This window comes from Equus asinus, chromosome 1, assembly GCF_041296235.1.
Source record: "Equus asinus isolate D_3611 breed Donkey chromosome 1, EquAss-T2T_v2, whole genome shotgun sequence".
Classification (NCBI taxonomy): domain Eukaryota; kingdom Metazoa; phylum Chordata; class Mammalia; order Perissodactyla; family Equidae; genus Equus; species Equus asinus.
Window position 1 is genome coordinate 192,006,597 of NC_091790.1, and position 17,231 is coordinate 192,023,827.

The window sequence follows — 17,231 nt, forward strand, 5'->3', positions numbered from 1 at the left end:
TATCAAATTTCCTCCAAGAAGAGAAAGGTGAACGAACAGTTTTTCTTTTTCCCAGACTTGAATAAAAGGAAGCAACAGACAAACCGCCTAAGGCAGGGAGGAAACTGCCTCTATGGACTTAAAATATTTTTGTTTATTGAGATGCTGTGTTGTGTAAACAGACTAAATTGCAACTGGATTCAAATAAATTAGCCAAGGGCCAGCTCCTGCTCTGTGGCAGAGTGATTGGGTTCGTGCGCTCCGATTCAGTGGCCCTGGTTTTGCTGGTTCGGATCCTGGGCGCAGACATGGCGCCGCTCCTCAGGCCATGCCGAGGCGGCATCCCACATGCCACAACTAGAAGGAGCCACAACTAAAATATACAACTATGTACTGGGGGGATTTGGGCAGGGAAAAAAAAAAGGTTGGCAACAGTTGTTAGCTCAGGTGCCAATCTCTAAAAGAAATAAAAAAATAATAAATTAGCCAATTAATAAAGGTGAAGGAAATAGTCAAATAAGATTAAATTTAAAATTTACTCTATTCTCTCCCATAAGTGGCAGATTTTTTATTTTCTTTCTTGTTTTCTTTCCACTCAGTATAAAGAAATGACTTTCATAAGATTGAGTTGTTTACTGCCTGTCTGGAACACGAACCTTGACTCAAACGTTATGTGAACCCCAAAGCTTGTGAACTCTGTAACCCTGTGTGGGAGATGGCATAGAGACATAAAGCTCCCTCTCCCTCCCTCTCTCCCCATCTTGCCTTTTGGAGCGTCTGCTCTTTTCTGCAGATACTTATTTTTAGTATTAAAATGACTCTCCTGTTTCTGATTTATGCACCACATGAAGTTTTGTTTCTTCAGCACTAACTCTCTTATTCACAAAACGTGGGGACATAGTTCACCCACAGTCCTTGGGTTACTCATTAACAACTGCTCACCCAGAAAGTGGATGTGGAGTTGGGAGCTGGGAAACCCGGGAGATGGTGAAAATGTTGCCTCTTTGCTAAATCATTCTGCACCCCTCCCATTAGTGAGGTTGTGGTCACTGAGCTCAGAGGACAGTTGCCAAAGTCCGATGGGACCCACAGCCAGGATGACAGAGAGTAAAGGACAGGAGGACATGAGGAACTCAGAGCAGGAAACAGTCACATCTTAGATGAGTTTCATCACCTAGAGAAGTCTTCTGAGCTGTGACCCACCTAACAAGGGAAGTCACATTACTGCTGATATTAAGGAGCCACTTCTTTTTTTCGCTTGAGGAAGATTCACCCTGAGCTAACATCTGTGCCAGTCTTCCTCTATTTTGTATGTGGGTTGCTGCCATAGCATGGCTGATAAGTGCTGTAGGTCCACACCCAGGATCCAAACCTGTGCACCCAGGCGGCCAGAGCAGAATGCGCCAAACTTAAACACTAATGCCACAGGGCCAGCCCTTTAAGGATCCTCTTTAGGCACCATTAGAAATGATATAAAGGTAACCAATGAAATGGGAGCTGTGAATACAGAAATTTACCATGTAATACAGACAGTCCCTGGCTTACAATGGTTTGATTTATGATTTTTCAATTGTATGATGGTGTGAAAGCCATATGCATTCAGTAGAAACTGAATTCGAAGCAGTACTTCGAATTTTGAATTTTGATCTTTTCCCAGGCTAGCAACATGTGTCCCGATCCTCTCTCATGATGCTGGGCAGCAGGCTCAGCTCCCAGGGAGCCACATGATCACAAGTGTCAACCACTGGTACACCTATAACCATGCTGTACCCGTCCAGCCATTCTGTTTCTCACTATCAGTACAGTCTGCAGTCAATTACATGAGATATTCAACACTTCATTATAAAATAGGCTTTGTGTTAGATGATTTTGCCCAACCACAGGCTAATGTAAATGTCCTGAGAACATTCAATGTAGGCTAGGCTAAGTTATGATGGGTTGGTAGGTTAGGTATGTTAAATGCATTTTCAACTTGCGGTGGATTTATCAGGACATATCCCCATTGTAAGTCAAGGAAAATAAGCATAATTTTGTGGAAGTGACAGATGCAACATTCTCAGGAACGAAGACACACTACATGCGGGTTGTGGAGCGGTTACAATTGCACAGCAATCACTCTCAGGGTACAAGGATTGACAAGGAATACTTTCTCAGTTGCAACTATAGTTTACGTGTAACAGGAAATGAAAAATGGCGGAGTCACTTAATTGCAATTTGTACCTTCTCTCTTTTCTAAAAAAAAAAAGAGCAGATGCCACAGGATTAATAACAGAGGAATTTTCATGAGGGAAATGCAACTAAGAGAATAAGTGCAGATTTGTACCTTTGCTGCCACGATTGGGCATAAAACTGGCCTCCAAATTTCCTCGCCTCCAAGACACAGAAATAAACACTACTGGGCATATAATACACATTATCTGAGAGGAGAGCTCAGATCAGTTACTCAGGTGAGGGAGAATTTTTCCTGGTTCCCAAAACACTTGAGAATTCCCAGGTAAAATTTGGTTAAGAGTGTGTGAGAGGTGGGGACACCCTCTCCCCTGAAGCCTTCCACTGCTCTCTGCCCACAAGCCCCGGAAGGTTGAGGGGGCAGGGGGAAACTTCGGGCTTTCTCCACTGCCAGCCTCAGACCATAACTCGCACTCTCTTACGGAGCCTTATCCTCCTCAAGGCCTCTGCCATCTGACTCTGTCATCCTCTACCCATCACCATCAACCTGCCCCCGAAATGCTCTCCTCTTTTGGTGAGGATGTTAGCCCCTCTAAGTTCTGCCTTCGTGAAAACCAACTTCAGTACCCAAGTAAATCAACGCTCTACTCCTCGCCTTGTGTTTCTTTGACCTCCTTGGCTGATGTGGCCGCCTTAGTTAACGTTACCTCCTAACTATTTCCAGAACACACTTTCTCACCTCCACGCACTGTAACTTCACCACTGCCACAGCCTCCTAACATATCTACCCTCCAGCCGTCTCTCCTCAGGGTTCTTAGAAACTGACCGTGTCCCTCTTTAAACCCCTTCAATGGCTCCCCATCATCCACAGGGTGGCCTCTAACATTTTTATGCATGAAAAGCCTCTTTTGAGATTACAAAAAGACTTAGCAGAGCTCTGCATGATAAAAGGTGTACTTTAATATTCATTTGATGAGGAATACATAATGACCATGAAGTCAATGACGCGTTTTAGGTAAAATTGATTTTTGTTATACAAAACGGTAATTTGAAAAAGTGTCATACATATTTGTGCCAACTATTTTTTGCTTGAAGGGCTGCGCACTTCAGCCCAAGTTGGGGCGTAGCGGCCTGCAGTGGTCTACAGAATGGAGTCCACGGGCAGACTCTGAGCCACCTCCCGCCCCCGCCTGTCTCTGCAACCTTGCCTCCCATTGCACCTTCTTCTTCACTTTCTGTTTACACAACATGGAACTGCTTGTACTCCCTCCAACACACATGCACACACGCACACACGCAGTCTACTGGCAATTCATTGGTACTTAATAAGTACCTTTTGAAAGAATGATGGGTGATATCCTTAATTCCACTTTGTGGCAAAACTCAGTGTCCAACCATAAGGTTATTCCAAATAGTCTTTGAGAAAAGTTGGATGAGTAACACAATACAGTTCAATGAGGGTGATTTGGTGATTGGTTAAGTGACTATGGCCCAACTAAGTAGCCTCTTAGTAATCTGAACTAACGGTTAATAGTTAGTTAAGCCATAACTAACCCATGACTCAAGGGTCATTTTCTCTGATTCACATTTATCTCTTCAGGGCTCTCGCCAGGAGTTGGAAAATAAGTAGTTCAAGGTTATGCTTCCCAGGGGAAAACAGGAAGGGCAGAAAGGCCTCAAATGCTAGTTTGGTCCCGCAAACCCATGAGCTTTGGAGGCCAACACACCAAGCAGTGAGGTATCCTTTGGCTCTGGGCCCTGTGGGATGGGGACAGGGGAGCAGAATCTCTGGGTCCTCAGTTAGCTCATTCACAGCACAGGAACCAGGAACTCACCGTGGTCACTAACGCCACCTGCCAATTCTCCAGCTGCCATTCACAGCGGATGACGGGAGATACAACTGCTATTAACATGATCTCCATGGCCTCAACCACCTTAAAGAAAAAGGAGGGAAGTGACATGTCTAAGTGCTAGTCTGTCTTTACTTCTTCCGATGTCTGTCTGTCCATCATCCTCCGAGTCCTAACCTCCTCCTACCCCTCCCACTCTTAGGGAGCACCTGTTGTGTACCCACTCAGCACTGCTAGTTGGATAAAGAAGTATGGAACTTTAGTTTTCATGGATGTAGCATTTACAGTTTGAACGATTTGAGAAGGCCCTCAAAGATTTATGACACGTATTTGCTTGTGACGTTGCTGATCCACGCATTCGCATTGTAACACTGTGAGGGTGTTGCACGGAAGCCAGTCACTTCGCTAGGGAGTGAATCTGACTAACCACCAGCATCCACATTAACCCAGCTTTGTTGTTTTATACTCTTCATAGTGAAGATCTCAGGGCATACCCCTTGCAAATGGATTTTTGAAATAATTCCTGATCTCAAGAAGCTAGGATGGGGAGGCAAGATTCGTGAAAGCTAGAAAACAACAAAGCAACAAGTACAAAACAATATGAGTTCATCATCAGGAAAAAACGTCTACTTAGTAAACACTGTAAGATATGCTACTAAATATTTCTTTCAATAGAAAGTTTGAATATCATCCTCTATCCATATATATTCCAGGGTGAGTTTACTTCCCAGGGAAAGGATGAAGTAGATGCTAGAAAAGAATAGAAAGAACAAACAGAAATAGATGATAGAAATTCAGTGCAGGATAATAAAGAAGGAAGTCAAAGGCGATTCTGAGGTTTTGTGTCTGGAGGAAGAGATGAATAATGACATCATTGACAGGGACAAGGTATCAGGAAGGAAAAGGGGGAATTAAAGGGAGGAAACATGAACTTGGGACATGTTCTGTTGATAACAATAGCATATTTGTATGCATTATTTATTATGGTACAATTTGTATTTGTGTAACTTGGGGGTCTGGGATGGAAAAGGTATAGTGATGTTAGCTAATGTGTGGGAATTTGAAGTATATCATAATGGCTTGTCCCCTTTTAGTATTATAGTAGTGTTTGGAGTTCAGATAGCTGGTATGTTTTAGCCCCAAAAGTATCATGAATAAGAGGTAGCATGATGACCTCAGAAGAATGTTTGATTTATTAAACTTATCTTCCTCAGTAATATAGAGCAGTTGGGTCAATATTAATCAGGACTCCACTCTACTAAAATGTCTTAGGAGGAAATAAGCCAATAAGAGAGAAGGCTCTGTCCTACTCTGATATAATAGCTTTATGGGAGAGGGAGCAGCCAGGAGGGAGGGAGGGGGGCATAGAGGAGCAGCACTCTATCAGAAGGTCTTAGAAGACCTCACGGAAGACCTTAGAGAAGACCACGACGCAGGAGTCCTGTGATGCTATTACACACATCCTGGTCACATGAAGCCCTGAAACCCAACTACTGCTCCAATGCCTCTGAACAAGAGGCATGCCCACTGCTGTCAACGTATCTATTCTGATGAGAAGATCCTGATCCACAAAACAGCCCACCCTAAGATCAGGGGAGGGATTTGGTTACCACACTCAAATAAACAGTTCTCTTTTCCTTTGTGAGTGTGAGATAGGGAGGGGGAGGCCTGGTCAAAAGCCTCTCCCAGCTGGTGGGCTGGGAAGAACTGAGGCAGCCCGTAAAAGACTCAAAGAAGAGCAGGAGCCATTTCGCAATAACGTCAAATGTAAATATGCAACAGACATACAATCTCCATGGACGAGAATCGGAGATGAACATCTAGGGCTACCTAGATAGATGTAAGAATTGTTGCTTGGAAGAGGAGTATAATGGCACCCTCTGTCTAATATAGGTAACAACTAATAGAGACGCACTTCCTTTATATGGGTGGTTTGATTGATTTGGGGAGGTAAAAAATTTCTCCATTTTCTTTTTACTTTTTAGAGGGCTGTTATGGAAGAAAACACAGTTTCCAATGTATTTGAAGGTAAAAGATGCAGAGAGTTTCCAACACTGTTTAAGCCAAGGGGACCATGAAAGGAAATCATACTAGAAACCAAATATGCAAAACAGAAGTGGAGATGTTCTGGTTGAAAGAAAGGAGAGTTGATGATAAAACCCTACCCATTCATACCTACTAGGCCCTTGAAATATGGAATCTTAAAAATTTGGAGCCTCGGTGAGACCTTACTTTATAGATGAAGAAATGTTCTACCCTGTTTTATTTATTGGCTATTTTAAAAGGAGAACTAGAACACGTCTTGCCTTTCTCTCTCTCTATACTAGACTGTCTCCTGAGAGTGCAAGGGTTCTGAGAGACGCATCAGAACTTGTCATGTGCCGTCTCCAGCTCACGTCTTCCTTTTTATTTTTTTTTCTTTTTTTTTTATTGAGTTATTGATAGGTTACAATCTTGTGAAATTTCAGTTGTACATTAATGTTTGTCAGTCATGTTGTAGGTGCACCACTTCACCCTTTGTGCCCACCCCCCACCCCACCTTTCCCCTGGTATCCACTAAACTGTTCTTAGTCCATAATTTTAAATTCCTCATATGAGTGGAGTCATACACAGATTATCTTTCTCTCGCTGGCTTATTTCACTTAATATAATTCTCTCAAGGTCCATCCGTGTTATTGCAAATGGAATGATTTTGTTCTGTTTTGCAGCTGAGTAGTATTCCATTGTATATATGTACCACATCTTCTCTGTCCATTCGTCTGTTGCTGGACACTTAGGTTGCTTCCACGTCTTGGCTATTGTAAACAGTGCTGCAATAAACATTGGGGTGCATAGGACTTTTGGGATTGCTGACTTCAAGCTCTTTGGATAGATACCCAGTAGTGGGATGGCTGGATCGTATGGTAGTTCTATTTTTAGTTTTTTGAGGAATCTCCATACTGTTTTCCATAGTGGCTGCACCAGTTTGCATTCCCAGCAGCAGTGTATGAGGGTTCCTTTTTCTCCGCAACCTCTCCAACATTTGTTGCTATTAGTCTTAGATATTTTTGTCATTCTAACGGGTGTAAGGTGATATCTTAGTGTAGTTTTGATTTGCATTTCCCTGATGATCAGCGATGATGAGCATCTTTTCATGTGCCTATTGGCCATCAGTATATCTTCTTTGGAGAAATGTCTGTTCATGTCTCCAGCCCATTTTTTGATTGGGTTGTTTGATGTTTTGTGGTTGAGTTGTGAGAGTTCTTTATATATTATGGATATTAAGCCTTTGTCAGATATATGACTTGCAAATATTTTTTCCCAGTTAGTGGGTTGTTTTTTGGTTTCAATCCTGTTTTCATTTGCCTTGAAGAAGCTCTTTAATCTGATGAAGTCCCATTTGTTTATTCTTTCTATTGTTTCCCCTCTCTGAGAAGGCATGGTGTCTGAAAAGATCCTTTTAATACTGATGTCAAAGAGTGTACTGCCTACATTTTCTTCCAGAAGCCTTATGGTTTCACGTCTCACCTTTAGGTCTTTAATCCATTTTGAGTTTATTTTGGTGAATGGTGAAAAAGAATGGTCAATTTTCATTCTTTTACATGTGGATTTCCAGTTTTCCCAGCACCATATGTTGAAAAGACTTTCTTTTCTCCATTGTATGCCCTCAGCTCCTTTGTCAAAGATAAGCTGTCCATAGATGTGTGGTTTTATTTCTGGGCTTTCAATTCTGTTCCATTGATCTGTGCACCTGTTTTTGTACCAGTATCATGCTGTTTTGATTACTGTAGCTTTGTAGTATGTTTTGAAGTCAGGGATTGTGATACCTCCCGTTTTGTTCTTTTTTCTCAGGATTGCTTTAGAAATTCGGGGTCTTTTGTTGCCCCATATGAATTTTAGGATTCTTTGTTCTAATTCTGTAAAGAATGTCATTGGGATTCTGATTGGGATGGCGTTGAATCTGTAGATTGCTTTAGGTAGAACGGACATTTTAACTATGTTTATTCTTCCAATCCATGTACATGGAATGTCTTTCCATCTCCTTATGTCGTCATCCAATTCTCTCAGAAAGGCCTTGTAATTTTCATTATATAGGTCCTTCACTTCCTTAGTTAAATTTACCCCAAGGTATTTTATTCTTTTTGTTGCGATTGTGAATGGTATTGTATTCTTGAGTTCTTTTTCTGTTGGTTCATTACTGGAGTATAGAAATGCTACTGATTTATGCAAATTGATTTTATACCCTGCAACTTTGCTGTAGTTGTTGATTAACAGTTTTCCAATGGATTCTTTGGGGTTTTCTATATATAAGATCATGTCGTCTGCAAACAGCGAGAGTTTCACTTCTTCCCTCCCTATTTGGATTCCTTTTATTCCTTTTTCTTGCCTGATTGCTCTGGCCAGGACCTCCAGTACTATGTTAAATAAGAGTGGTGATAGAGGGCATCCTTGTCTCGTTCCTGTTTTCAGGGGGATGGGGTTCAGTTTTTGCCCATTGAGTATGATGTTGGCTATGGGTTTGTCGTATATGGCCTTTATTATGTTGAGGTAGTTTCCTTCTATGCCCATTTTGTTCAGAGTTTTTATCATAAATGGCTGTTGGATCTTGTCAAATGCCTTCTCTGCATCTATTGAGATGATCATGTGGTTTTTATTCCTCAGTTTGTTGATGTGGTGTATCACGTTGATTGATTTGCAGATGTTGAACCATCCCTGTGTCCCTGGTATGAATCCCACCTGATCCTGATGTATGATTCTTTTGATGAATTGCTGAATTCTGGTTGTCAAAATTTTGTTTAGAATTTTTGCATCTACGTTCATCAGTGATATTGGCCTGTAGTTCTCTTTTTTCGTGGTGTCCTTGTCAGGTTTTAGTATCAGCGTGATGTTGGCCTCATAGAATGTGTTAGGAAGTGTTCCATCTTCCCTAATTTTTTGGAATAGCTTGAAAAGGATAGGTATTAAATCCTCTCTGAAAGTTTAGTAGAATTCCCCAGGAAAGCCATCTGGTCCTGGGGTTTTATTCTTTGGGATGTTTTTGATTGCTGTTTCAATCTCTTTCCTTGTGATTGGTCTGTTCAAATTGTCTGCCTCTTCTTGAGTGAGTTTTGGGAGATTGTAGGAGTCCAAGAATTTATCCATTTCCTCTAGGTTATCCATTCTGTTGGTATATAGTTTTTTGTAGTATTCTCTTATAATCTGTTGTATTTCTGCAGAGTCTGTTATTTCTCCTCGCTCATTTCTGATTTTGTTTATTTGAGCTTTCTCCCTTTTTTTCTTTGTAAGTCTGGCTAGTGGTTTGTCAATTTTATTTATCTTCTCAAAAAAACCAGCTCTTTGTCTCATTGATCCTTTCTACTGCCTTTTTCGTTTCTATAGTATTTATTTCTGCTCTGATTTTTATTATTTCTCTCCTTCTGCTGACTTTGGGCTTCATTTGTTCTTTTTTCTCTAGTTCAGTTAGGTGTGCTTTAAGGTTGCTTATTTGGGATTTTTCTTGTTTGTTAAGATGTGCCTGTATTGCGATGAATTTTCCTCTTAATACAGCTTTTGCTGTATCCCATATGAGTTGGTATAGCATGCTATCATTTTCATTTGTTTCCAGGTATTTTTTTATTTCTTCTTTAATTTCTTCAATGATCCATTGCTTGTTCAGTAGTGTGTTGTTTAGTCTCCACATCTTTGTGCCTTTCTCTGCTTTTTTCTTGTAATTAATTTCTAGCCTTATAGCACTATGATCTGAGAAGATGCTTGTTATTATTTCAATGTTTTTAAATTTGTAGAGGCTTGCCTTGTTTCCCAACATATGGTCTATCCTAGAGAATGTTCCATGTGCTCTTGAGAAGAATGTGTATTCAGCTCTTTCAGGGTGAAGTGATCTATATATGTCTATTAAGTCCAATTGTTTTAGTTTTTCATTTAGCTCCACTATTTCCTTGTTGATTTTCTGTCTGGATGATCTGTCCATTGATGTGAGTGGGGTGTTGAGGTCCCCTACTATTATTGTGTTGTTTTTAACATCTTCCTTTAGGTCTGTTAATAGTTGCTTTATGAATCTCGGTGCTCCTGTGTTGGGTGCATAGATATTTATAAGTGTTATTTCTTCTTGATGAAGTGTCCCTTTGATCATTATATATTGTCCCTCTGTGTCTCTCTTTACCTGTCTTATTTTGAAATCCACTTGGTCTGATATGAGAATTGCAACACCTGCCTTTTTTTCCTTGCTATTTGCTTGAAGTATTGTCCTCCACCCCTTCACCCTGAGTCTGTGTTTGTCCTTGGGGCTGAGGTGTGTTTCCTGGAGGCAACAAATTGTTGGATCTTGTTCTTTAATCCATTTTGCCACTCTGTGTCTTTTTATTGGAGAGTTCAATCCGTTCACATTGAGAGTGATTATTGATGCATGTGGACTTAATGCTGTTAATCTGTCACTCATTATCTTGTTTTCCTGTGTTTCTTTTCCTGTGTGCTTTAGACTACCCATTTAATACTGCAATTTCTTATGCTGGGTTCCTTAGATTTTTCTTTATTTATGATTTGTCACTCTGTTCTGTACTTTATTTTAGTGTCTACCTTGAAGTTTGTATTTAGAATCTCGTGTATAACATAGTCTATTCTCTGGTGGTCTCTTACCTACTTGACCAATACTGATTTAGACCCTTTGCTCTTCCCCTCCTAAATAATTATTTTCATTTTTTATTCCAACTCGTCTTATTAATTTGTGGTTAGAGTGCTAAGATCGTCCTTGTTTTGGTAGTTTCCTTACCTTTACCCTAATGCTATAGTTGAATATTTGCTATCCTGTTCTGGTTCTATCCATCGGTCTCCCTAGTCTGTGGATTGTGTCCCCTTTCTCCCTTTTTTCTTTTTTCAAGTATGAGAGCCTTCTTGAGGATTTCTTGTAATGGAGGGCTTTTAGTTACAAATTCCCTTAACTTCCGTTTGTCTGGAAAAGATTTAATTTCTCCCTCATATCTGAAGGAAATTCTTGCTGGATAGAGTATTCTTGGCTGAAGGTTTTTATCCTTTAAAGCTTTGAATATATCACTCCATTCTCTCCTAGCTTGTAGGGTTTCTGTAGAGAAATCCGCTGACAGTCTGATAGGGGCTCCTTTATAGGTTATTCTCTTTTTTTTCTTACTTCCCTGAGTATTCTCTCCTTAACATTCCTATTTGCCAACTTTACTACTATGTGCCTTGCAGTAGGTCTTTTTACATTGACAAATCTAGGAGATCTAAAACGCTCCTCTACACACATTTCTCCGTTGATCCCTAGATTTGGGAAGCTCTCTTCAATAATTTCGTTAAGCACACTCTCTGCTCCATTTTCCTTTTCCATATTCTCGGGAATTCCTATGATCCTTATGTTCTTACTCCTCATTGAATCCATTATCTCTCGGAGATTTTCCTCATTTTTTTAAATTCTTAGTTCTCTTTCTTCCTCTGTCTGGCGCCATTCAGCCTGTCTGTTCTCGATTATGCTGATTTTTCTCCTCTATGTTGTCTACATGGGCATCCAGGGAATCCGTATTCTGTTTTATCTGGTCCATTGTGTTTTTCATCTCAAGTAATTCTGTTTGATTCTTCTTTATGATTTCAATCTCTTTTGTGAAGTAACGCCAGAACTCAGCTTGTTTCTCTATCTTTCTCTCTACCTCATTGAGTTTTTTGATTATAGCTGCTCTGAATTCATTATCACTTAGTTTACCTAATTCCAAGTCCTCAGGACTTAATTCTGTGTTTTTATTGTTTTCCTTCTGGTCTGGGGCTTTTATAAATTGCTGGATGGTAGAGGAGCGGTTTTTTCTCATGGTGGTAGAATTCACTTGCAGTTACAGCCTGTCGCCACTAGATGGGGGTCGAGAGTGGGTTGTTAGCTCTCTGCCTTGGGGCAAGATGGCTGCGCCCACTGGCTTTGCTGGGGGGGAGGGACTGTTACTCACACGCACCGGTCTGGGTTCAGATCAGTTCTGTTCTCTGGTCTCCCAAGGCCCTTGATTTATGGGCTCCCCGCAGACGGAAGCTTCCTCCCCCCCCCTCCCCCGTCAGCGGGTCTCCACTGAATCAGTGAATCAGCGGCAGGAGTCCTGGATGATCCCCCGGTCTCGGGGCCCCTCCCCCGCTCCTTCCCGACCCGCGCCGCAGCGATCGCAGACTCTAGGGGAGGGAGCGATGTTCTCTCCTACCGTTCCAGCGCCTCCAAAGGTGTAAAGCTAGGTTATGATCTCCGCCTTCTTGGTATTGTAGGTCTCTAACGAGCTGGCATTATGTTTATTCTCTGAAATTCAGTTCTTCCAATCTTTTGTTGTATTTTGGAGGGGAGAGAATCCCGGGTCAGCTCACCCCGCCATTTCGCTCCGCCCCCTTTTCCTCACATCTTCCTTTTTCTTATACCATTTGGCTGAGTGGTGAGGGTCTGGGCTCTCTAGAGTTTGCTCTCGGTCTCCCTCTTAGTTATCTTTATCTCCTACCTGAAACCATTGTTGTGTTGACCACTTGTCTTAGATTTTCCATTGTCTCGTGATCACTATCATTACACATCTCAATATGGGCTTCTTAACATATTCTCACTCCACCTACAAAAGGGGGAAACTGTAGTGGTTTCATAGTACAGCCCACTGTTTGTGAAAGCCCTGGACTGAGCTGTCAACTCTTCTTTCCTCAAAATAGCAGATGGTAAATAACAAACCTTCATCAGTGCCACTGAAAGGATCTGCAAAGCTCTAAGTACAGCAGGTGTCCCAGGTGATTCTTAGGCACAAAATGTTTGAGGACCATGTGTCTAATTTTTCTTAGAATAATATGACAGTTTTCTCCTCTCTTCTCAGTACTTCAATTTAAATCATTTTTTAAAATGATTATTGAATTTCCACAACATACAGACACAGATATTCATTTGCTCATAACCAAACACCTGCCAAAGGTAGATGAAAATTATTTTTGGGTTGTCCACCTCACAGGGTTGCTGCTCCCTTTCACACCCCTCCCTGAATGGACAACCCCAAGCTGGAGATCACTGGAAGACTCTACGTGTCCAACAACGAGAGATGCAGATGATCGCCAAGGAGCACTCACCCCAGTGCTGCCCATGATCAGAAACAGGGCAATGTGGAAACGTCCGAATCCGATGGTCTCCACAGCCTCCTCCACAGTGAATGTCTTCGGCTCTAACAAGGAAAGGCAAAGTGAAAGGAACAGCTTCTGTGGGGAGCGAAAGTGTGTAGATTACTGCTCACCCTGGAGGAGGTTGGAAAACCAATTCATTGCTATAAAAACTAGTAAATACACGGGGAAAGATTAAGCAGCAACTTGAAGACCGGAGACTCCTATGATCATCTTACCTTTCTGCTGTGGCTCTGGGGTCCCCAGGCTCAACTTCCTAAGGCTAATGACGGTGACTGGCTCTGTCTGCTTGGTTGCCATCTTCTAAATGGTTTAAATTCCCCACACGGCTTCCCTGCTGGAAGTAGGGGAGGGAAGAAAAAAAGAAATATGAGTACATAGTCTCCTTTAATTGTCACAGAAAATCTATGAAGTAGGTATTATAATTTTTTTTGAAGAAGAAGAAGATTAGCCCTGAGCTAACATCTGCCGCCAATCCTCCCCTTTTTGCTGAGGAAGACCGGCCCTGAGCCAACATCCGTGCCCATCCTCCACTTCACATGTGGGACACCTACCACAGCATGGCGTTTGCCAAGCACCGCCATGTCCACACTTGGGATCTGAACCGGGGAACCCCAGGCTGCCCAAAGTGGAACATGGGAACTTAACTGCTGCACCACCGGGCTGGCTCCTATAATTTATTACCATTTTACATATGAGGAACTTGAAACATGGAGAGGTTAAATGGTCAAATGAGACAATTGGTCCCAGTGGCTAGTAATGAACCCTGAGTCGGGGGCCAGGTGAGTTCTTGACAATTTGACAAATAGCATCCTCTGACTGGGAGTGAAGATGGCCTTTGATACAGAGAAATAATTACAATAGCCAGCACTTTACATTCCCATAGATCCTGTGGTTACAGTGTAACCATATATAATAGTGTGCTTTCCCATGTATCATTTTCATTTAATTCCAACAGAAACCCACGGAGTACTTCTTTTTATCTCCCTTTTTTGTATTTAATCCTAAGAAGGATTCTTAACCCTAAAAATCAAAAGAAAAATAAAACAAAGAAAGCCGAGTTTCCAGTTAGTGAAATTTCCTTCAAGTGACTTTAAGACACAGTAATTTAATTCTACAGCGCAAGTGGGATAAACAGAAATTCTCATCTGTTCTCAGTAGTTATATTCTCAGTAATAATATTGGTATCATTATTTTGATACTAGTACATATTGTAGGACAAAGCAAATAGGTAATGACGTTAATATTAGGAACCAAGATTTTCAGTGTAAGAAAAAAAGATACAAGAATCAAAGTTACGTAAAAACCTTATAATCCTAATTTTGAATTAGAAATATCACTGTGAATTCATTATGTATTACATTTATATATGTGAATAAAAAGACTGATTGTAAAGAATTGAAACACATCAAAGATATCAAAATCCATTGTTCATAGGATTACTAAAATGAAGATCTCGATCATTTTTGGAGATTACTAAAAAAACAACTATCTGAAAACTGGTAAATATCTTGTCTTTCTTGTACAAATTGTCTGTATTTCAGGGTAACCAAACAGTTGGTGAAAGAAAATTATTCTCTAAATTCAGCTAATACATGCAGAAAGAAGGATGGAATTAAATTATCACCATTTTGCAACCCCTAAAGAAATAATGGATCCAGGCAATGATCACGAGTGGCTGATGAACGATGAGGTGAAAGCGTGATGGAGAAGTTTACTAAGAGACGGATAAGACTGACAACACCTGAACCCAGTGGAAAATCCTAATGCTGCTAAAAGAGAGGCAATCAGATATTATGCGGCTCCCGATGAAATGCAACAGGAAGGAAGCACACAACGTCACCGTGATGTATTCTCGTGAGAAGAAATCGAACCTGAAACTGATCCAGCCTCTGTAACTACCCATTTATTTGGGGATAAAGAAATGTGTTAAACTGCACCATGTGGATGCAATAGTAAAAATCCAGAATGTGGGAAGTTCTATAGGATAAATGACCCAAGTTCTTTAATAAATAAATGGCAAGAAAAAAAGGGAAAGGGGAGCCTATAGACTAAAAGAAAAGAGACAACTCAACCAAATAAATGAGTTGGTCTTGTTTGGATCCTCATTCAAAAAAGCCAGCTGTAAAAACAACACAACAAAGAGAATGAGATGAAAAACAGGTGAGAGAAAAATCAGGGAAATCTAAGCAAGTTTGGGAGTTTGATGATATTAAGGAGTGACTGATGACATCATTAGGTGTGACAATGACCTTACAGCTGCAGGAGAAAAAAGAGTCCTTATATTTTAGAGATACATACTAAAATATTTACAAATGAAATAACACAACATCTGGAATTTGTTTTAAAATAATTCAACGGTAGGCTGGGAATAGGGTGCATAAGAAGCAGATGGGTGTGTAGATGAGAAGAGTATGGCCATATGTTGAAAATTATTGAAGGAAGACAGTGGGGACGTTGGGGGTTCATTTTACTATGCTCTTCTTTTGAAGATGTGTAACATTTTTCAAAATAGTTCAAAAATTGAGGTTCTGAAATTCTTAAATAACTTTTCCATTGTCAGAGCACTAGTAAGCAGCAGAGTCAGAACTCAAAGGTCTCCTTTTTCCCAGAATATGAAAACAGCCCAGAGCAGCTGTACAGCCACACAGCAAGTCATTAAAATTTGCTAAGTGCCGGCTCTGTGTCCTGTGTTGTGCGGGCTCCTGTGGAGACGTTGAAGGAGGGTCTGACATGTTCTCTGCCCTAAGGAGTTTCTAATCTAGTTGGGACACCAAAGATACACATAGAAACAACTATACTGTAACGTAGATATTATTTGTTTTCTTAAAACGTTGTCACAGAGACACAAATATTCCAGGAAGGGAGATAGATCAATAATGCTTGGAAATAAGTCCATGAAATCCTCTTTCCCAAGGGAGACTAGGAAAAGGACAAAAAGTTCTTCTTTTTACAGAGTGGGAAAAGTGAAAATAATTGGTCTCTCAGCCCATCTGAGAGCCTGAAATTCATGAAGACAGACTGTTCTGGAACTCCTACTGCTCCCTTTTCAGACATTGTCCAAACACCCTTTGGAGGCATGCTCTTTATCTGATAACTTTTTAAATAAAGGAGTTAGGAGAAAAATCACCTTCTTTTAGGTATAAAAAGGACTTCAGAACACACTAAAAATTGGCTACGACTGAATAACGTGTTTCTAGATGGGAAGATGAACTATTAGCATAGATTTAACTTAATCAAAATATGAAAATAAAACCATTCCGTGAGAATTAGATAGTGGTGATGGTTGCACAACCTTGTGACTACACTAAAAATCACTGAATTATACGCTTAAAAATGATGAATTTTATTGTATGTAAATTACATCAATTTTTTCCCTAAAAAATAGCAATGCAAATCATGGCAGCAGATTTAAAAACCCAAAGTGATTCTGACCATTTATAGTGTTAGGGAACAAAACAATTTAGTTCGGGGGGAAAATTTTTTTGAATCCCAGTAAGTTCATTTTAAGTTCAGTCACAACTAAAATACTTAACAATAAGCTCGACCTTCAATCAACACTTAATCTCTTCCAACAGTCAAGTTTTGTGACTTTTCATAACAATCTAAACATGTTTTAGAATTCTAACAATCATAAAGGCTTATGTTTTGAGGGAGGAATAAAACCGTCTCCAGCAAGTCTCCTTGCTTTTTGTATTGAGTGGCAAGAAAAGAAACCCAGGAAATCTGCCACCTACTATGGAGCAGAACAAGTTTTAATTTGATGTGAGTGTGTGTGCTTTCATCTGATTAGGTAGCTCTGTGTCAAATATCCCACACACTCCTCCTCTCTTATCAGCTAAGTGATTCATCACCAAGGGCTTGGACAAAGATGTTATGTTCAAAATAATTACTTCACAATTTCTCTTGAATAAAAGCTGATCCTGGAAAGGGAGATTCATATTTGGAGGTCTTTTGGGGTTTTTGGAGGAAGATTAGACCTGAGCTAACATCCACAGTAAATCTTCCTCTTTTTGTGGAGGAAGATTGGCCCTGAGCTAACTTCTATGCCCATCTTCCTCTATTTTATGTGTGGGACGCCTGCCTCAGCATGGCTTGATAAGGGGTGTGTAGGTCTGTGCCAGGAATCTG

At 40.6% G+C, this 17,231-nt stretch overlaps 1 protein-coding gene across 6 annotated transcripts in view; it reads right to left on the reverse strand.

The window, feature by feature from the left end:
• The window catches only part of SVOPL (SVOP like), a 94,324-nt gene that overhangs the window by 69,714 nt on the left and 7,379 nt on the right, over positions 1 to 17,231 (reverse strand). For 5 of the 6 annotated variants that reach the window (XR_011504819.1, XM_070514355.1, XM_070514351.1 and 2 more), the window contains exons 2-4: positions 13,319 to 13,437; positions 13,053 to 13,144; positions 3,984 to 4,082 (exon numbers count right to left, since the gene is read on the reverse strand). Coding sequence is in view for 5 of the 6 variants with exons in the window: in XM_070514355.1 (XP_070370456.1) it covers positions 3,984 to 4,082; positions 13,053 to 13,144; positions 13,319 to 13,400 (273 nt within the window). In the remaining variant the exon portion in view is untranslated. The remainder of the gene's footprint in view (positions 1 to 3,983; positions 4,083 to 13,052; positions 13,145 to 13,318; positions 13,438 to 17,231) is intronic. The other variant, XM_070514369.1, reaches the window with a different exon arrangement.